This window comes from Mobula hypostoma, chromosome 10 (assembly GCF_963921235.1).
Source record: "Mobula hypostoma chromosome 10, sMobHyp1.1, whole genome shotgun sequence".
In the NCBI taxonomy this organism is placed as follows: domain Eukaryota; kingdom Metazoa; phylum Chordata; class Chondrichthyes; order Myliobatiformes; family Myliobatidae; genus Mobula; species Mobula hypostoma.
Window position 1 is genome coordinate 32,339,071 of NC_086106.1, and position 22,729 is coordinate 32,361,799.

The following is a 22,729-nucleotide window of genomic DNA, read 5'->3' on the forward strand; positions in this document are numbered from 1 at the left end:
AGCTTCCAGCAGAAGTCGTAGAGGCAGGCTCAATATTGTCATTTAAAGTAAAATTGGATAGCTATATGGACAGGAAAGGAATGGAGGGTTATGGGCTGAGTGCAGGTCGGTGGGACTAGGTGAGAGTAAGCATTCGGCACGGACTAGAAGGACCGAGATGGCCTGTTTCCATGCTGTAATTGTTATATGGTTATATGACATACGTACTTTGATAATAAATTTACACCGAGCTTTAATCTTTGAGCTTAGAATTTTTTTTTCTCGAAAAGCTTGCATTGATGCAATCACACTGTTTTAGAAGATGGTGGTGAGCAGCCAGGTACCGATGGCCTCAAATGCACATGTAATGTGCTTGACATTCAGCATCTGTTTAGTAGAAGGCAAATAAGAGCCCATGCACCATTTTGCCAAAGGGTCATTGTCTCACAAAGAAAGTGAGGCCTGGTGGCAAAGAGGAACATGTTAAAAAGGAGATTAAAATGTAAAGCAGGCATTAGGTCAATCAGAGTTGCACTGGCTCAGGTCACCAGATGTCTGCAGGTGTACTATGGAGAGCATTCTAACAGGTTGTACCATCATATGAATGGAGAGGCCAATGCACTGGATCAGAAAACCTCTGCAGATTGCTGCAAACTCAACCAACTCCATTATGGGCACTGGGCAGTCCAGCATCGAGGACATCTTCAATAGGAGAGGAGGAGAAGATGGCAGTGCGACACAGCGCGCAGCGGCCACTCCGGTGATGAATATCTGTTATCTGTCAAGTAGGATGCCGTGCACAATTCTGATTTGATGGAGACAGACGTGAGAGCACGGAGGAACATCTGGTGAAACTTCTGAAATGCCTGTTTCGCTGCCGCTGCTACTGTGTGATCCAGAATCTCCGGAGGGGAAGGTCCCAAGTCCTCGGCTTTGCTTGTTGCTCGGCGGCCGGGGTGGGGTCAAAGCGCTCAGCAGAGATGGTGCTCAGTGTTGGAAGGCTGGTCAGAGGCTCGAAGTTTTCGGATGGACTCAGAGTCGGCTGCGGTCAGGTGCTTCCACTGCATCGGCAAGTTTGCGGCGTTTGGGGGTTTATGGCAGGGAGAGTTTCTCCCTTCTACCGCCTGTGTGAGATGTTGGGGCTATCGGGACTTGAGACATTTTTTTACCGTGCCCATAGTCAACTCTTTATCAAATTACGGTATAGCTTTGCATCGTTATAACTATATGTTATAATTATGTGGTTTTGTCAGTTTTAGTCTTGGTTTGTCTTGTGTTCTGTGATATCACTCTGGAGAAACATTGTATCACTTTTTAATGCATGCATTTCCAAATGACAATAAACGAGGACTGAGTGTCCTCATAATCTAATCTAAACAAGGTGGTATTCATCATTCATGACCCCCACCATCCAAAGCATGATGTCTTCCATCACAGAGGCAGTACAGGAGCATGAAGACACACACTCCATATTTTAGGAACAGCTACCCTTCCCTACGGCATCAGATTTCTGAACAGACAATGGACTCACGAACACTACCTCAGACTTCCTTGTTCTTTTTTTGCACTAATATAAAAATTAAATATGTATTTCTCAATATAATTTCTAGTATATTTATGTATCTCACTGCCACAAAACAACAAATCTCATGACATATGTTAGTGATAATAAACCTGATTCAGATTCTGAGAGGAGCTTAGGTGAGACAATACAGCAAGGGTGTAGGCAGTGGGTAATTGGGTAACCACCTGGAAAGGTCGTGGGAGTAGACAGGTCTGAGGCACAACTGGCTCCGATGCACAGCAACGGACAGTGGAGACGAGGAGAGCAGAGTGACACGAGCAGGGCAGACAGGAGATTTTGTGGCTTGTGGCTGAGAATGAGACGACAGGATTGTATGTTGCCCTCTGGGTGCCAGAGTGAAGAATGTCTGAGAGCAGTCACAAAACATGAGTGAGAGTGAGAGTGAGAGTGAGAGTGAGAGTGAGAGTGAGAGTGAGAGTGAGAGTGAGAGTGAGAGTGAGAGTGAGAGTGAGAGTGAGAGTGAGAGTGAGAGTGAGAGTGAGAGTGAGAGTGAGAGTGAGAGTGAGAGTGAGAGTGAGAGTGAGAGTGAGAGTGAGAGAGAGAGAGAGAGAGAGAGAGAGAGAGAGATAGAGATAGAGATAGAGATAGAGATAGAGATAGAGATAGAGATAGAGATAGAGATAGAGATAGAGATAGAGATAGAGATAGAGATAGAGATAGAGATAGAGATAGAGATAGAGATAGAGATAGAGATAGAGATAGAGATAGAGATAGAGATAGAGATAGAGATAGAGATAGAGATAGAGATAGAGATAGAGATAGAGATAGAGATAGAGATAGAGATAGCTAGATAGATAGATAGATAGATAGATAGATATGTAGATGGAGAGAGATTGTTGTACACACTGGGATCTATGACGGAAACAAATGAAGATGAGGTCCTGCAGAGTGGATAAAATATCCAGGGGCAGACAATTTAACTAGTCAGGCAGGACAGTGGCGCCCAAAGCAGCAGTGTGGCAAATGAGAAAGCCTGGGTAAATATAGGAGATGAAGCAAGTCCAGTAAGCAGGCCAGGGAGTAAGGGGTGTCTGATGGTCTAAACATGCAAAAAGCTGGAAAGGCAAGGCAGATGAACTCGGGGCGTGGATGAAATGTGACAGAAACGTGGTTGAGAGAGGGGAAGGGCTGACACCTCGATGTTCCAGGGTACAACCACTACAAACGTTATAAAAGTGGAGGCAAGAGAGAAGGGAGGGAGCAGAGGAGGAGCTGCAATATTGGATAACATGGGACAACAACTTGGCAGTTTGTTGGGCTCATTTTCTTGGAGGACAGCAGTAGCAAAGTCTAACAGCCCCAATAAGCTTTGATTGGTTAATTGGGAGACCAATCAAGGAGGCAGGTTCTACCAGAACAGCCAGAGTTTGAGTGTCAAAGGAAACGTATTATTAAAGTACATACAGCATACGCCACCTTGACATTCACTTTCTGGCAGCATTTACAGGAAAATAAAGAAATACAATATAATTTATGAAAACTATACATGAACAAATACTGACAAACAACTAAAGTGCAAAAGAAGACAAATTGTGCAGATCAAGAGATAAATGAATACAATCAAGAACACGGGTTGTAGAATCCTTGAGAGTGAGTCTGTAGGTTGTGGAATCAGTTCAGAGTTGAGGTGAGTGAAGGGCAATAACTGTTCCTCAACATGGTGGTGTGGCACCCAAGGCTCTTGCAACCGCTTCCCGAGCAGGCCCAGCTAAGAGCAGGCAAGATCCTTTAACTTCCCTTTCTTCAATTGCTAAGGTAAATTGCTCAGTCGGTATGTGTTTGTAATTTAAACAATACGAATTGAAGTATTTGGATTTAAGCAATATTAATGAGGTAAAGTAACTGTAATGTGCTGTAGCTGCATGTGGACCCTGCAATAATTCCGGGCATCTATTGCAAGCGTTGGTTGCTCGATGAGCTGCAGTCTTAGCTCCAAACACAGTGACACATCAGTGAGAGGGAGAACTACCTGCACACTGGCTCAGGAGGCAGTCAGTCATACACTTTGCATTAACTACATCAAGTTCAGTCAGTCATCCGGAACAGGAGAGTGTGACCGTGTGTGGAGCAGGAAGAGGGATCCAAGTGTTGAAGAAGCTTTAGCCCTTGAGCTTATCTGGACTCACACACACACAAAATGCTGAAGGAACTCCGCTGGTCAGGCAGAACTCACGGAGAGGAATACAGAGTCAACATTTGGGGCAGAGACCCTTCGTGATGCTGCCTGACCTGCTGAGTTCCTCCAGCGTTTAGTGTGTGCTACTCTGGATTTCCAGTATCTGCGTAATCGCTTGTATTTATGAGCTTGTCTAATTGGTCTGAGATTCTTGTGCCCTGTGTGGATGGGAGCGAGGGCTGCGGGGTGCGAAGCAACCTAACCAAGTGCTGCAGTTCACAGTGCCGTTCCAGCAGGGGAGAGAAGAGAAACGTAGTTGTAACCGGAGATGGGATAGATTCCTTTCTCGCCAGCACTGAGAGTTCTGATCGCTGTGTTGCCTGCCTGGTGCCTGGCTTCCTCTGGCCTGCACAGTTTATTTGGAGTGGGGAGTGGGAGCAGCAGGGAACTGAATTTGAAGAGCAGAAGCAATAAAAAGGTGATCTCTGGATTACTTCCTGAAATACATCACAACTGGCAGAGAGTCAACAAAATGTCACGCAGTAGCGTGCGGCCGAAAGACCGGTGTGGGAGAAATGGGGCTGAACGTGTCAGACATTCCCACCCATATTGGGACAGGAAGGAGCTGCTCCAATGGGATGGGCCCCATCTGAATCAGGCTGGGACCACAATCCTGACAAATATCAGAATTAGGGCTTAAACTTAAAAGGGTAAGGGGTTGGGGGAGTTTAACAGATTGGAACCATTTGGATAAAGTAAAAGGGAAGGAGAGGTTATTAAAATGTCTCCAGAATATACAATGGGAAGTTTGGAAAGGTTAGGAATCCATCTTCAGGAAACATTTGAGAAGGGAGGCTGCAAATACAGGATTAAAGGTGTATGAATGCGCACAGTTTATAACACAGACTGAAATTGACAGGTACAACATTGTGTGCATCATGGAGATGTGGCTGAAAGAGGATCTTTCTGGGAGTTAAACATTTTAACAATACATGCTAGCAAAAAGATAGGTGGTGTGGGGAGGAGATAACCCATTAGTTGTAAAAGGGACATTAAATCAACAGGTAAGAGTGATTATTGGATCAGAAGATGTACAAATCTTTAGAGTTGAGGAACTGCTAAAAGTAAGAAGTCCCAATGAAGGGTCTCGGTCTTTTCCATAGATGCTGCCTCAGCTGCTGAGTTCCTCCTGTCTTTTGTGTGTATTGCGTTGGATTTCCAGCATTTGCAGATTTTCTCGTGTTTGAAAATAAGATCCTGATGGGAGGAATTACGTACAGGATGTGGGTTACAAAATACAGGAGACAGCAAAAACATGCAAGAGAAGCAATGTTACAGTGATCACGGGGGACTTCAATATGCAGGTAGATTGGGAATATCAGGTTGGTAGAGGACCTCCAAGATAAAGGAATTTGGGAATATCTACAAAATTTCTCTTTAGATCAGCCTACCAGGGAACAGACAATTCTCAATTTAGAGGGTAGTGAGGCAGAATTGATCACGGAGCTTTAGGTGGAAGAATACTTAGGAGACAGTGACCATAATATGATAGAGTTCACCCTGCAGTTTGAGAGATTCTGAATCAAATGCAACAGTATTACAGTGGAGTAAAAACAAGAGAGAAGGTAAACAATATGGCAAAGATCAGTGGGAAGCATATAAAAAAGCTAAAAACACAACGGAAGGGGCGGAGAGAAAAAAAAAACAAAATGAGAGTAAACTAGCCAATAATATAGAAGATAGAAGGTGTTTTTTTTAAAAAAAGAGTAGCACATGCAAAATGCAGAAGGAGATCAGCAGGTCAGACAGCATCTATGGAGAGGAATAAAGAGTTGATGTTTTGGGCCAAGACCCTTCATCAGAACTGAAAGGAAGAGGGATGGGGAGGGCGGGGGACGCAATCCGAAATAAATGGGGGAGGGGAAGAAATATGTTAGCAAGTGATGGGTGAAGCCAGGTGAGGGGGAAGGTAGATGGGGGGAGGGGGAAAATGAAGTGAGAAGCTAAGAGGTGATAGATGGAAAAGGAAAAGGCTGAAGGAGGAATCTGATAGGAGAGGAGAGTGAATGATGGGAGAAAGGGAAGAAGGAGGGGAACCAGAGTGAGGAGAGAGGGATAGGAGGTAGCCAGAATGGGGAATGGGAAAAGAGAGAAAAGGAGCAGAGAGAGAAATTACCAGAAGTTAGAGAAATTGATGTTCATGCCGTCAGGCTACCCGGAACGTAGCTTCATCATGAGCGTTGAGGAGGTCATAGACCAACATGTCAGAATGGGAATGGGAGCGTTAGTTCGCTGGGAGTTCCTGCCTGTTGCAGGTGGAGCGAAGGTGCTTCACAAAGCAGTTCCTCAATCAATGTTGGGCATTCAAGAAGGGTATGAGGCAAGAATGGACTCTGGATCGCTGAAAATGATGCCAGAGAAGTAGCAAGGGGGAACAAGACTATGAAGAAACTGAAAATGTGTCAGTCTTCACATTGGAGGACACCAGCGATATACCAGAAATTCAGGAGTCAGGGGGCAGAGGTGAGTGCAGTGGTCATTACTAAGGAGAAGGTGGATCCCTCGACCATGCCTTAGGGTTCTGAAAGAGGGAGCTGAAGAGGTTGTGGAGGCATGAGTGGTGATTGTTCAAAAATCACTGGTGTCAGGGAGGGTTCCAGACGACTGGAAAATTGCAAATATTACACAATGTTTAAGAAGAGAGGCTGACAAAAGAAAGGAAACTATGGCTGGTGGGATTAGAGTCCATCATTAAGGACAACATTTCAGAAGTATGGTAAACCAGGGCAAAGTTAACACTGTTTCGGGGAGATCGTGTCTCTCGTATCTGCTGGAACGGAGGAGTTAATGATCATGTTACGCAGAGCCAGTCGACTCTGAGCTTTTCAGAAGACCTTCCACAAGTGCCACATAAGGTTGCTCAACAAGACAAGAGGCAAGGTACTAGCATGGATAGACGGGCTGACTGGCAGAAGGCTGAGAGTGGGAATCAAGACACCTGAGCTGGTGACTTAGGGGGTCAGTGTTAGAACCAGAACATTTCACTTTATGTTAATGACCTGGATGAAGGAACTGATGGTTTTGTGGTCAAGTCTGCAGGCAATACCAAGAGAAGCAGAGGGCAGGTAGTGCCGTGGAAGTAGGACGTAGGCAGAAGGGCTTGGAGTAAGAAGGTAAATGGGAAAAGCAGCAGAAGGAGTACAGTGCAGGAAGGTGTAAAGTTATATGCTTTGGCAGGAAGAACTTGCTAAATGTGGAGAGAATTAAAAAGTGAAGGAGCAAAGGGACTTGGGAGTCCTCGTTCTGGATCCCCTCAAGGTTAACTTGTAGGTTGGCTCGGTAATGAGAAAGGCAAATGTAGTGTTAGCATTCATTTCGAGAGCACTGGGATGTACTGTAAAAGCACGGATGTACAGCCAGGACTTTAGAAGACATTGGCTGCAGGGCATTTGCAATATTCTGGGCAGTTTTGTGACTTCTGGTCAAGATGGTGCCAGCGCAGAACATTCCCTCGGTCGACATCATCCAGATAGCAAATGAAAATAGCTTTTTTCACTTCTTTTACATCTGGTTTTCACCTTAAACATGTTAGAGTCTACGATTTACAGTTTGGAGGATGATGGAATGATCCAGCATTTTGCTGGCTCCGGGTAGATTAGGGGAAGCGAGTGTGTACTTGGCCAGTGCAAATAAACTTCCAGATGAGGTGCAAGCCGATGTCTGACTCTATTTCACCGTTTAAGGTGACCATTAATTGCCAACTAAAGTGTCGGGGAAGACTGGGTGAATACAGAGGTGAGTGAGAGCTTGTGTGGCTTGCTGTGGCAGGCAGGCAGGTCTCTCTGCCTCGTGTGGTGCCCCTGTCGGTGATATCGGAGGACAGGATCATGGCTCTGCGTTTATGGATTGGATTATTGTGGACTTTCTCAGACATGGTGCTTTTTTCAATCACCCATTCCTTTTACGTTTTGTTGTGCGAGGGGAGGGTGTTGGGGGGGGTCAATGTTCTGTAAGTTTTTTTGTGCAGGGGAGGGGTTATTTTTGGAGGGTTGAGGATTCTCTCTGATCGACTTTCAGGGGCTTTCTTTGCTTCGTGGCTACCTGGAGAAGACAAATTCCAGAGTTGTGTATATGCTTTGATAATAAATGAACCTTTGAATTCTGAGCCCCATATCCAAGGAGAGATGCTGGCCCTGGAGGAGGCCCAGAGGAGGATCACAACAATTAGCATGAAGAGTGCTTGATGGCTCTGTGTCTGTACTTGTACTTCTATTTGGTGGGGGGGGGGGGTGGAGAGGAAGAGTAGCTGCAAGAACATCTCACTGAAACCTAGAGATTAGTAAAAAATCTAAATAATGGATATAGACAGGATCTTTCCATTAGTAAGAGAGCCTAGGATCCAAGGGGAGAGTCTCAGAGGTACTCTGCCTACACTCTTGCCTGTCAAGTACCTACCCGTCTCTCCCATAAAAAATTCAAAGCCTCCACTTCCACCCCTTGGGCGGAGGAAGGGAAATCAGAGCAGCATTTCATCATCCAGCTTTAATGGGGAATTAAAACTGGCCCAAATTTCCAGATTCTCCTCATCATACCTTCTCAATACCTACCACGTCGCCACTCAAAGTCCAATCCTACTGGTGAGAGGTGGATTGGGTAAGGCCGGCCAAGAGGGCTCTGGTGAGGTTGTGTGGACCAACTCCCTGTACAGTGGATGCAATCAACTACAGAAACAGCGATGAACCCCAATCGTACCATCGACTTCAGAGGATGATGGAGAAACATCAATGAACCCCAATCATACCATCGACTTCAGAGGATGATGGAGACGCGAGGTCATCGATGGCCCATTCTCCACTTGAGAACTAAGGGCCCAAACCAAAAGTAAAAATACCAGCCATATCAACACCTCTCGGGATCTCCCAACTCTAATCTTCAGCAGATACAGCTTAGCCTATATAAATTTTCCTCAAATCAAATTCTGCCCACCCCACCATTCCATGTATCAGTCTTGGACTGCTTACTGTTCGACACCTGTCAAAGTCCAAAGCTGTGACCTGTTGCCCAGAGTGCTGAATCTGCACATCTCTGTGTCCACTGGGGCAGTCAAACCCGCAATGTCTTGTCCATACTGCACCAACCGCTGCCTCTGGGCTATAAACATGCAGGAGCAATGTGTGGTTAAGTGCCTTGCTCAAGGACACAACACGCTGCCTCAGCTGAGGCTCAAACTCGCGACCTTCAGATCACTAGACCGACGCCTTAACCACTGGGCCACGCGCGAGTCCAAGTCTACTGGAGGCAGCCAGTCCTGGGGGTAGGGTTGAAGTTATGTGTGTGTGTGAGAGAGAAACGGGGCTGGTTTTGCTGTTGTTGTGTTCTGTGTTGTTCTGCCGAGCATGTGAACGTGTTGTGTTGGCCCTGGAATGTGTGGCGACGCTCGCGGTCTGCCGCCAGTGCACCCTTGTTGGATGTTAACACAGAAAACTCATTTCACTGGATGGTTTGATGACCATGTGATAAATAAATCTGAATCTTATGCCTCAGTAATGCCTAAAAAGACAGTGCTGGTGAAGCACAGTGATGACTTACTGGTAGCAAACAAAACCATTAACTAATTTATTAACTCACACTTCTTCCAGTAAACAATCACTGCCATCAATAGCCTGTAACTTTCCTTTCAGAGCTGAGCTATTGAACCGCCTGTAGGACCTGGCATATCTGCGGTGTCAGCTGAAGTCTTGAAGGCGCGGCATGGTGGGCACAGGTCAAATTGAGGCTGCGGGGCCTGGGCCCGAGTCCGAGTGCAGGGAAAGAGCCAACGTTTGGCCATTGCTGGAGTGGACTTGGAGCCGATTCGAAGCTGCAGAACTGAGGCCAGGCCCAGGCCCCAAGAGTGAAGAACGATTGGGAGTCAGGCCAATTTAAGCACTGGGCTGAATTGGAAAGGTCAGGGGGTCAGGGCCGGAGTTCAGCTCACTGGGCTGAATTGGAAAGGTCAGAGGGTCAGGGCCAGAGTTCAGCTCACCGCCCTGCGAGGTTTAGTCGTCTCTGTGCTGAACCGAGGCTGTGCCTTGCAACTACCGGGCTCCTGGGTCGGCTGCCGTGATGACTGGCTTCGTGGCTGTGAACTCAATTCCGTGAACTTCAGTTCCCAATGTTATTTGCAAGATTTGGTTTTTTTTCTGCACATTGAGTGTTTGATGATTTTTTTTAAAAAAATGTTTTCCATGGGGTTTCTTTGTTTTGTGGCTGCCTGTCAGGAGTTGAATCTCAAGGCTGTACATACAGTCGGCCCTCCTTATCCATGAGTTCCACATGCACGAATTCAACCAACCGCAAATCGAGAAAACCCGGAAGTGCTCTTCCAGCGCTTGTTCGAGCATGTACAGACTTTTTCGTGTCATTATTCCCTAAACAATGCAGTATAACAACTATTTTACATAGCATTTACATTGTATTAGGTATTATAAGTAATCTAGAGATGATTTAAAGTATACGGAAGGATGTGCGTAGGTTATCATGGATCGAGATCAATAAAAAACCATAAGTTCTCTTACTAAATAAGTCGGAACAGGTACATCTGGTATTATTTAGCGTCAGTTAGTCAAACGTTTGTCTTAGTATATATTTTACCTTTCTATGCATATAAAATACTTAAGAAACACATGTTTCAGCACTGGGCTTAGGAACAGAAGTTCCTGAGTTCGATCCAGTGACAGACCACTCCCAAGCGCGCTCTCCATCCCTGTCGGGTTGATGTGAAGGATCAAAAACCCAAAACCCCAAACCCCAAAACAGAATAAACCACTGTGTTGCTTAGTAATAATTGTCACTTTAATCGGGCAGGGCCTTTCTCATTTTATCCTTTAAAATTGTTCCGATCGTTGACCAACTGTAGCCTAACGCTTTTCCAATGACCGATAGCGTTTCACCTCTTTCTGATCACTTTATTGTTTCCACTTTATTTTCAATCGTGATTATTTTCGTGAACAGAAACACTGCGAATTCAGAGCTCCGCCGCCGGGTCCTAATGCCCACAGCACTGAGACAGGTTAAATAAGGTCCAGGGTTCCGCTGGGTCCTAAGATCCACCGGGTTCAGACAGGTTGAATAAGGGACTTGAGCATCCGCGTTTTTTGATATCTGTGAGGGGACCCGGAACCAATCCCTCGCGGATAAGAAGGACCAACTGTAGTACCAAGGTTGTATAAAGTATCTGGTACAGCAAGCCATCAGGGAGGCCAACATGTACTTTGAACTTTATTACCGACACATAACATCCAGCAATCTATAACGTGTTGGCCTCCCTGATGACTTGCTGTATCAGAGACTTTTCAGACACGAGTTTAACCCTTTCAACCCCTGTCTGGGGCAGAGCAATCCCAGAGAACCACACATGAGCACGGAACAGAGCTAAATCCAGGGGAAACTCAGTATCAATGGACTGAGATTGGAACTCAGTGACGGAAAGCCATTGGCGATGCTGTGTTCAAACAAGAATGTGTTTTAACGGTATTCTGGAAAAGATGTACACAGAGATACTGGATAAATAATGTCAAAAAAATTGGGAGGTGAACTGTACAGAAACAGAAGGCTGACGGGCAATTATGAGAGACCAGGGAAAAAAAATTAAAATTGAACAGCGGCAACAGTGCTAAAAAGGAGAAATATTACAGTGAAATGTGATGGGGCAGATAGCAGGAGGGAAAACGTGTTTCCCAGTGACCACTCATTTCAGACTCTCATTCCAGAGTGCAGGACAGTTTGAAAATGATAAATCAACACAGGCAGCTGTCTTCCTTGGGACTAGCCTCTATCATATTTGGCAATGAAACACTCTCTCGCTCATACCCGCCGCACCCACTATTAGCACTCCCTCTCAGGGGGAGCCAGCTTGCACTGAATCCCCAAATGAGTCTCATTTCAATTGCTGAGGTTCTAAAGGCACTGGAATTCCCTCGAAATCCCGGCTTGTTTTCCTGCAACATACTGCCAAAAAATCTCCTCCTGCCACCTACCATCAACACAAATTAATAATACTATCGTGAATTGCATCTGGAATCCTTACCATGCCGTATCAATTCCTCTCCAAAGCAAAGTCATATTTTCCAAAGAGTAAAAAGAATCCAAAGTTTAATGGGCAATTCAAAATAATTCAACAGTACTGATCATGAGGAGCAATATGGATGAATATTTCCAAAACACTCAAACTTCCTCCTACATAATTGACGAGTTCTGCTAAACCTGTACAAACCTTGGCTAGCCACACTCAGAAGTACTCTGCACCAATCTGGTAATTATATTACAGAAAGGATAAAGAGGCCTTGGAGAGAATCAAATAGGTTTTTTTAAAATTATGATGCAACATCTACAGAATTTTTTCAAAACATGGAGAAGATGAAGTCTCCCTTTCCCTTCCAGCCCACGCAAGGATAAAGTTCCAAGATGCCCCAATGGAGGGTTTCAAATGATGAAAGGTTTTACTGAGCACAGGAACGGGGTGGGTGGGAAGGGAGGGAGGGAGGAGTGGATGAGGTGAAAAATACAAACCTGTACCAGCAAACTGAACGGGGAATCTAAAAGAATGGCGATTACGAACTGCTAATACACTCGAGGGGAGGCAAGTATGGAGAAAGACACAGGACGTGATACAGTAACGGCTGGAAGAGGTTCAAGCGGAGAATAAATGCTAGCAATGGATTGGAACAAAAAAGAAAGCTCATTTCTGTGCTTAATGTTCTTGCCTGTATAGGCTGTCCTTTCAGTTCATGACGATTTGCTGAGATACTCGGTTTATGGGCTCTCCGGTCGAATATTCAGGCCAATGTGAGACCAACAGACTGTCACAAGTGGAGCAGGAGGTTCTCCACACAGTGGGTGGGTGGGTGATATAGCAGATGAGGCCCTCCTTCTGTCATTTATAGTGGACGTGCATTTTCACAAAAGGGAGATGGGGAAGTGCCGTGTCATATGAATTTTTAGAGATGAAAGATGAACTTTATTTGCCCAGTGGACATCAAAACATACAATGAAATGCATCAAATCAAACAGTAAAGATTGTGCCGGGCATCCCACAAGTGTTGCCATGATTCTGACGCCATTTTAGCACTAACCCTAACCACTTGTCTTTGAAATATGGGAGGAACCCAGAGCACCTGGACAAAACCACGCAGTCACAAGGGGAACGTACAAACTCCTTACAGACAGTGGCAGGAATTGAACCCTGAGCCGTGTAAGGTGAAGTGCTAACCGCTATGCTGCCATTGTCCAATAATCACATACGCATGGATTCATCATTTTGAATCAGCCTCAGACTGGGATTTCCCTGAGGCAGTGAACAGGTTTTTAACAACATCAGGTAAATTCTTGCCACGACAGAGTTAGGAACAGAGGGTCTGCTTTGGGAGTCTCATTTTCAGTGGGTCACGCAACTTGGAGCTGTCGTGACGTGATCCATCTGCCGGCCTTTTGGTGGGGAGGAATGGAGGAAAGGGGGCAGTACCAGCATTGGTTAACCTGCCAGTTGGGGATAATGTGGATGGTATTTCACCAGAGCCTGGGGAACCTGCTGTGAGTAGCCCCTATCCCGGAAGCATACAAGATGACAGGGATCATTACTGCCCAGTTAACGATTTTGCAAACACAAGGAAATCTGCAGATGCTGGAATCTCAAGCAGCACACATAAAAAATGCTGGTGAACACAGCAGGCCAGGCAGCATCTATAGGAAGAGGTACAGACGACGTTTCGGGCTGAGACCCTTCGTCAGGTCTCAATTTTGCACTATGTTTGTTGCTCTCAATCTTCAACTGTTCTTCCTCACATCAAAGACTATCTAGATTTCTATTTACTATCATGTAATTCAGAGGTTTTTGTTACATATGTGCAGAACGAGAACAGCTGAGTAGTAGGATTAAACATTTTTAACGAGTCAAGTTAGCCACCATACACACTGGCAACTTATAGTGCAGGAGCCACAAACGGATGCGAGACGTGGACACTCACCAAGACGATGTGAAAGTCTCTAGATGGTTGCTATACACGAATGCTCTGGTTGACTCTTGACGTGAGTTGGCAACAGCACATGACGAACGTCGAGCTCTACATCAACCTACCAATGCTCACCACTAAAATCGAGGCAAGAACACTGCAACTAGCGGGGCACTGTCTCTGCCACCCTGAGCTACCTGCCAGCCTAGTCATCATATGGGAGCCCAAGCACGGGAGGATGAACCCTGGGCTCCCTCCCAAGACTATGGTCAACACGCTCCTAGAAGACAGCAGCGCGGCTAATGTAGATGAACTGAACACACTGATGAGGGAGAGGGAGAAGTGGAGAGTCCGTCATCGTGCCTGATGCCAGCCCCCTAGGCCTGAGTCGACGTAGTAGTAGCCACAAACTGGGCCTTTCAAGATGGCGCCGGTGAACCACGGCGACGTCCTGCGGGCTACATACAATACTTCTAAACATACCTCTTTTGAATTACTCTTACTGCAATCTGCAGCATACAAAATTTCCTTTAGGCAATATAATTTTAAATCAACTTAACGATATACAGATTTCACAATCTTCTGAAGGACTTGGCAGACCAAGCAGGTACGACATCTTTAAGTTCATCGCCATGGCTGGAAGATTGGCAGGACGGGGGTGGGGGACTCCAAGCCAGGTTAAAACGCAGAGGGATGAGGCCCCCTCTACCCAGCATCTTATTAGCAAATCTGCAGTAGCTGGAGAACAAAATTGAGAACCTGAGGGCAAGATTTCTGTATCGGAGGGAAATGAGAGATTGTTGTACTCTATGTTCGAGTGAGACTTGGCTTTCTCCTAGCATGCCAGATACAGTGATCTGATCTGAAGGCTTCTCGATTTATAGAATGGAACTGATTCAGAAAAGGCAAAAGATGGAGGTATAGATTTCATGTTAAAGTATTGGTGGTGTTCCAAAGTGGCAGTTTTGTCAAACTCATGTCCCCCCAACATTTAACGGTCAAATACCATTTCCCCAGTGAGTTCTCTATATTCCTGACCACAGTTTACATACCACCAGCAGCCAACTATAATCAAGTGCTTGAGATTCTGCATGATGCTGTCTCAAAACAAGTAACAGTCTTCTTGTTTGAAGAAAACCCTGCCCAATTACTATCAGCATATAACCTGTAGCACCAGAGGTCCCAACATACTAGACCACTGTTGAACTAAGATAAGGAACTCTGATCATTTCATGTCCAGACCGCATTTTGGTAAACCTGATCACTTGGCTGCCATTTTCCTACCTGCATACAGGCACAGGCTAAAGAGCAAAGCTCCAGAGATGAGGACAACAAAGAGGTGATTGTGGGAGGCGGAACAGCAGCTATGGGATTGAGTTGAGTTGGTGGACTGGGCCGTGTTCAAGGTCTCACCAGAGGATCTGAGTGAATACACCATGTTGTCACTGACTTTATTAAATCAGTTGTCGAGAAGTGTCTCACCACAAAATCATTCAGTCTTCCCCAATCAGAAGCCATGGGTGAACCATGAGATCTGCAACCTGTTGAGGGCCAGATCAGAGGCATTCAAGTCTGGTGACCAAGAAGCTTACAAGAGGTCCAGGTACAATCTCCGGCAAGCCATCTCACAGGCAAAGTGGCAATTTTGGTCTAAACTTTAATCAGCAAAGGGTACTCGACAGTTGTGGCTGGGCTTGAGTACGATCACCTCGTATCAAGTGTCATAGGCAACAGCAGGGCTCTACTTCCTGATGAGCTCAATGCCTTCTACGCTTGCTTTGACCCTGAAATCACGGAGAACCATCGCAAACTCCCGCAGCCCACGGCGATCCTGTGATTTCAGCCTCTGAAGTCGACGTGCGAGCAGCTTTCAGGAGGCTGAACCCATGAAAAGCATTCGGCACAGACAGGGTACCTGGCCTAGTAGTAAAAATCCGTGCTGATCAACTGGCTGGAGTGTTCACTGAGATCTTTAACCTCTCACTTTGGCCATCTGAGGCAGGCTTCAATTATACCAGTGCCCAAGAAGAACATGGTAAACTGCCTCAATGAATGTCGTCCAGTAGCACTTACATCCACAGTGATGAAGTGTTTTGAGGTTGATAATAAAACATTTCAACTCCTGCCTGAGAAGTCACTTGGATCTGCTTCAACGTGCGTCCCAGAGGAACACATCACAGCAGGTGCCATCTCACTGGGTCTTCACTCAACCCTGGAAAAGCGGGACAGCAAAGATACATACTTATACTTTATAGTTCATTGTCGCCAAACAATTTATACTAGAACGTACAATCATCACAGCGATATTTGATTCTTCGCTTCCCGCTCCCTGGATTACAAATATTAAATATTAAAAATAGTAAAAATTCATAAATATTAATAATTTAAATTATAAATCATAAATAGAAAATAGAAAAATGGGAAGTAAGGTAGTGCAAAAAAACCAAGAGGCAGGTCCGGATATTTGGAGGGTACAGCCCAGATCCGGGTCAGGATCCATTCAGCAGTCCTATCACAGTTGGAAAGAAGCTGTTCCCAAATCTGGCCGTACGAGTCTTCAAGCTCCTGAGCCTTCTCCCGGAGGGAAGAGGGACGAAAAGTGTGTTGGCTGGGGGGGTCGTGTCCTTGATTATCCTGGCAGCACTGACCTGACAGCATGCGGTGTAAAGTGAGTCCACGGACGGAAGCAACACACATCAAAGTTGCTGGTGAACGCAGCAGGCCAAGCAGCATCTCTAGGAAGAGGTACAGACGACGTTTCTTTCAGTTAGTCCTGATGAAGGGTCTCGGCCCGAAACGTCGACTGTACCTCTTCCTAGAGATGCTGCCTGGCCTGCTGCGTTCACCAGCAACTTTGATGTGTGTTGCTTGAATTTTCAGCATCTGCAGAATTCCTCGTGATTACCAAGGACGGAAGATTGGTTTGTGTGATGTGCTGCATCGTGTTCACGATCTTCTGCAGCTTCTTTCGGTCTTGGACAGGACTTCCATACCAGGTTGTGATGCACCCTCGAAGAATGCTTTCTATGGTGTATCTATAAAAATTAGTGAGGGTTTTAGGGGACAGGCCAAATTTCTTTAGTTTTCTCAGGAAGTAAAGGCGCTGGTGGGCCTTCTTGGCAGTGAAGAAGATCATAGATCAGTTATCAACTACAACTCAGCATTCAATAGCATCAGCCCCTCAAAACTAACCAATAAACTTCATGATCTTTGCCAGAATACCTCCTTCTGCAAGTGGATCTTCAATTTTCTCACTTGCAAACCCCAATCAGTTCAGACTGGCAACAAATCTCCACAATCTGCATCAGCACAGGTGCACCACAAGGCTGTGTACTTAACCCCCTGCTCTACTCGTGTGGCTAAGCACAACTCCACCGCCATATTCAAGATTGCTGACCATACCATTGTAGTTGGCCAAATCAAAGGTGGTGATGAATCAGCATAGAGGAGGGAGACTGAAAATCTGGCTGAGTGGTGGCACAACAACAACTCAATGTCAGCAAGACCAAGGAGTTGATTACTGACTTCAGGAGAAGGAAACCAGGGGTCCATGAGCCGATCCTCATCAGAGGATCAGAGGTGGAGAGACTCAGCAACTTTAAATTCCTCGGTATAATTTTTTTTGGAGGACCTATCCTGGGCCCACACACGAGTGCAACGAAGAAGAAAGCACAGCAGCCACTCTACTTCCTTAAGAATTAGTGAAGATTTGACATGGCATCTAAAACATTGACAAACTTCTATAGATGTGTGGTGGGAAGTATACTGACTGGCTGCATCACAGCCTGGTATGGAAAGAGTATGGCCTAGTCCACCATGGGTAAAGCCCTCTCCACCACTGAGACACCTACACGGAGTGGTCGCAGAAAAGCAGCATCCATCATCAGAGACCCCCAACACCCAGGTCACGCTCTCTTCTCACTGTTTCCATCAGGAAGGAGGTACAAGAGCCTCAGGACTCACACCACCAGGTTCAGGAACAGATATTACCCCTCAACCATCAGGCTCTTGAACCAAACTTCACTTGCCCCATCACTGAAATGTTCCTACAACTGACGGATTCACCTTCAAGGACTCTTCACCTCATGCTCTCAAAGTTCAAAGTACATTTACAATGTGTGCAGCAGGATGCTGGAGATCTTTTACCAGTCTGTTGTAGCGAGTGCAGTCTCCTTTGCTGCTCTATGTTGGGGGAGCTGCATCAGTACTGGTGATGGAAAAAACAAACTCATCAGAAAGGCTGGATCTGTCCTCAACTACAATCCAGACTCTTTTGAGTTAGTGGTGGAAAGGAGGTCACTAAACAAACTGTTATCCATTATGGACAATCTGGCGCATCCTCCCCATGATGGAGGACAGCGAATTTCAAACAGCTGAGAGGCCAAATCATCAGGTATATTTAAGGCAGAAGTTGATAGGGTCTGATTAGTCAGGGCATCAAAGGTCATGGGGTGAAAGCAAGAGAACCGGGTCAAGGAGGAGAATAAATCAGCCATGATGGAATGGCAGAGCAGAATCGATGGGCCGAATGACCTGGTTTTTCTCGCATGTCTTATGGTCTCGTGTTGTGGTGAGCTTCTGCAGCACTTTGTGTGTTGCTCCAGGGCCCAGCATCTGCAGTGTGGTGTCATCCCATTCACCGGGAGGATTGTGATGGAGTGTGTTCACTACACACGAATTTAAACGTCCAGCTTTGGAACGTGGCAGGAACCCACACGTTCACAGGGAGAACGTAAAAACTCCTCAGGGACAGTGGTGGAAAGTGAAAACCCGATCGGTGATCGCAGTTGCTGTACTGTGATTGCACTAGCCGCGCTGGACTCCTGAGTTTTTATATATTAAACAGCAAATGTGGCTGCTGTCATTTTCTGGTTTGAGGGCAATCATGCACTCGGTAACTCATACTGAGAAATTACATCTGAGAAGCACTGTCATCTTTGAGAAGTTATAAAAGGCCACACTAAGGCAGATGATGTCATGTTTATTGGCTTTATTTTTTTGGTGCCAGAGAGTAAATGTCCTTCGGCTTTCTCTGGATCTCGAGCAGAGATTTTGCCATTCTTGACTTCATATTAGAGAACAAGGGTTGGAGGCCTTGGAACTTCCTGCCCTCACAACCCGCCCCCCCCCCCCCAGGACATGGTGAAGATCCCACTATTAGTGGTTTTGAATTGTGCCTTTAAAACAAGTGGCAAGTGACAAGACAGTGGGTTTGTCATTTGCATTTATGGCCGTCAATACCTTCCACTTGATAGATACATATTGTACAGCAGGTTAAAATGTTTCAAAGCTAAACCGTTATTGGTTTACGCTAGACAGACTGATGAGTTGTGGAGGACAACATCATTGCCCCGAGTGTCTCAGGTGTAGTTATTGAACCTCTGGAGGATTTCTCTGGTAATATTGAGGAACCTGCTATGTTGGAACTCAGTTGAGTTCTGCAGTGTTGCCTTAGTCCCCAAAACTCTCCTTCACATTTGGCTGCCCACAGACAAGCATCATCAGACCCCACCGTCTGGGCCATGCCCTCTTCTTGCGACTATCATTAAGCAGGAGGTACAAGAGTCTTAGGTCCCACAGTAATTACCTACAACCATTAGCTCCTGAACTGGCATGGAGAGCTTCATTCAACACTCCCCTGTACCCGCCTCCTCCACGTACTGACCAAATGTTGCCAACACGCCGGCATCCACCACTTCACTGGCAGCTCTCACCACCCCCCCACCGCTTCCCTCACCCCCCGAGCGAAGGAGTCCCCCCTCAGCTATTTCACCTTTCAGCCTTTTGTTCTAGTCTCTCAAAACCTCAGAGGAATAAACCTGACTGCATTTACCCTATCTATACCTCAATTCTGTACACCTCGATCACATCAAGGATGTAATTAGTCAGACAGCACTTGGGGTATCGTGAGCAGTTTTGGGCCCTGATTTAAGAAAGGTTGTGCTGGCATTGGAGAGGGACCAGAGGAGGCTCACGAGAATGAAAAGGTTAATGAATGAGGAGCATTTGATGGCTCTGGGCTTGCACTCACTGAAGTTTGGAAGAATGAGGGGGGATCTTATTGACACTTATCGATGTCTTGAAAGGCCTAGATAGAGTGGATGTGGAGAGGATGTTTGCCATGGTGGGGGAGTCTATGACCAGAGGACACCCAGCCTCAGAACAGAGGGACGTTTAAAATGGAGATGAGGAGGAATTTCGTTAGCTAGAGAGTGGTGAATCTGTGGAATTCATTGTCACAGACAGCTGTGAAGGCCAAGTTATTGGGTACATTTAAAACGGAGGGTGACAGGTTCCTGATAAGTCAGGGTGTTGAAGGTTATGGGGAGAATCCAGGGGAATGAGGTTGAGATGGATAATAAATCAGCCATGATAGAATAGTAGAGCAAACTCAGTGGACTGAATGGTCTAATTCTGCTCCTGTGCCTTTTGTTCTAACTGTGATCAAAAGAAACATACCAGGAGCTTGCTTTCACCTCCACTTCTGTTCACTGAAGCCTCTTGAGCCAAAGTCTTGGCTCCCCAATCTAACCCTGGTGCACTCCAACACAGGCTGCTCCACTTCAACTTTAATCGACCCTTGCCAAGTGCCTAATAATCCAAGTGATCTCAGGCACCAATGAAAGTACAAGAGAGCCTGCCTACCATGTAAATCACTGGCTTACTCACCACAAGAACAGCTCACGTGGTCTTAAGCTCCAACTCCATGGTATTTCGTCCTTTCCAGTAAATGCCTGCAAGAAAATGAATTTCAAGATAGTATTTAGTAACATATATGTGGTTTGATAATAAATTTACTTTAAACTTTCTATCTGGGCTGTAGACACTATGACAACAGTGAAGGACCTGCCCCACACGACAGTCATACATTCTTTAGGCCACATGTTCCCTCTTGGATCTCGGCCCGCAGGTGCCGACGGAACTGTTGTTCTTCCTCTCTGTAATATGGCGTTTCCAGAACAGCTTCTATTTGTGAATGATTACCTCCTGCCTGTTCTCGACCCACCGGCCCTGGAATGTTCCGGCTGAGAAGCCAGGGCCCCTTTACCTGTTCTGGAGGACTGCAGTTGGTCAGGGGGAGGTTTTGGGGCAGCTGCAAGGTGCTGACCAAGGAGGACTGATCCTCAACACCTCTGCACTGACCCACCTGGGGCTGCCTTGCTACTGCTGCTGGTGTTTCAGGGTACCAACGATGGAAATAATAGAATCACTTCCCAAGGCGCGGAGGATGCCAAGAGCAACCACATCCAACAGGCTCCAGTGGCTGACCAGTCCTAATACTCATCGCTGTTGAAACAGGGTGCTTGTTAGAACGAGGTCCTAATCCAAACACCTCATCAGCACAAGACCCCTCTGGAGTTCGTACAGTCTACTGATTCCTCGCCAGTCAAATTCTACATTTATTATCAAAGTTTGTATAAATTATACAACTGTGAGATTCGTTTCCTAACAGGCAGCCACAAAGCAAGGAACCTGAAAGAATTCATTTAAAAAAACAGACCACAGCCACCGTGCAGAGAAAGAGGAGAAAAGACACACACACAAATCATACGAACAATAAAAGCAAGCACCAGCATCCCAAGCCAAACTGAGCCCATAGACCTGGAGCAGGCCCACAGCCTCAGACTCAGTTCATCACACAGCAGGGCAAATCACTGCAAAGCTCACAGACACGAAGCACGGAGCAGTGTCACAGCCTCAGCGCGGCAGAGAGAGGAGTCAAACCTACCGAGTCGGCCTGAACCCCGTCTCCAGTCCCATACTCCGACTTTTCAATCCATCTGGGCCAACGTTTAAATTGTTCAAACACCAGGTCGTCCCCCCGCCATCGCGATATCGTCCAGGCCTGCACCCCTGCCGCCCAGCCCGAGGCTGCTTCAGAGATCCAACGCTGACGTGGCCTGCAAGATCCCCTTCGTGACCTGATATGTCTGCCAACCCTTAGTCTCCACAGATGCTGCCCGACCTGCTGAGCTCCTCCAGCATTTGGTACCTTGCTGCAGATTGCAGCATCTGAACCCTCCTCTCTCCATCCTTCTGGAGGGCAGAGTATTTAAATTCTGGCCATTCAACCCCTGGAACAAAAAGCAAATCATAGAGCTAAGCAAAAAGCGGTCAAAGAGGCCACGAACCTGGCACATTGTGTAAAAGCTCCATTCTGTTCATCAGCATCTCAAGTCCAGTCAAGCTTATTGTCTCTTAACTATATACATGTATATAACCATATAATGAATGTAGAAATGAGACAGTTTCTCCAAACCAGGGTGTGAAGCACAGTGATACACATAACCAGACATCCCACCTCTCCTGGAAGGTCCGGGAGTCTCCTGCATATTGATAGTGGCTCCCTGACGCCCGCAAATCATATACAATATCCCGGAAATCGATTTTTTTTTGAGAGACAGAGACAGAGACAGAGAGAGACAGAGAGAGAGAGAGAGAGACATGGCAAAGTATTCCAAAAAAAGAAAATATAGAACGTACCTCACCCCAGACTACACTAAAGTGTACCCCTGCCTAACAGGGGTCAAAAATAATGACAGTGTTGCTCGCTGCACTGTTTGCAACAGTGACTTTTCTATTGCCCATGGTGGGTTAAGACTGTAAAACACATGTGAGGTGAGTTTAACAGGTGTCATTCGTTCATTAGCATAACTAATGTTATTTAAACTAGCTGGCTAGCTGCTAAGGAGCTACTCGACTGCAGACATCCCACCTCTCCCGGGAGTTCCAGGAGTCTCCCGCAAGCTGATGGTACTACCTCCCTGAAATGAGTTTTTGCAGGGTGGGATGCCTGCATAACACACGATAGCTTATGAAGGTAAGGATAAAACCTACAAATAAATCACACATAAATAACTAACTAAAGTGCCTTGATATTGAATATTGGAAGGTACGGAACAGGTTAACCAGTGACACTTTGAATGCAATGTGGCCGGCAGTTCAGAAGCCTAGTGGCCTGGGGGAAGAAACTGTTTCACATCCTGACTGTTCTTGTCTTTATGCATCAGATGCTGGATGGATGGGTGGGATCCTTCTACGAAGAAGAAGCCTCTACCT

The 22,729-nt window shown here is 46.1% G+C and overlaps 1 protein-coding gene across 1 annotated transcript in view; it reads right to left on the reverse strand.

The window, feature by feature from the left end:
- The window catches only part of LOC134352486 (uncharacterized), a 47,133-nt gene that overhangs the window by 21,905 nt on the left and 2,499 nt on the right, over nt 1-22,729 (reverse strand). The window contains exons 2-3 of the mRNA XM_063059759.1: nt 21,399-21,703; nt 20,339-20,403 (exon numbers count right to left, since the gene is read on the reverse strand). Of these exons, the coding sequence (XP_062915829.1) occupies nt 20,339-20,403; nt 21,399-21,703 (370 nt within the window). The remainder of the gene's footprint in view (nt 1-20,338; nt 20,404-21,398; nt 21,704-22,729) is intronic.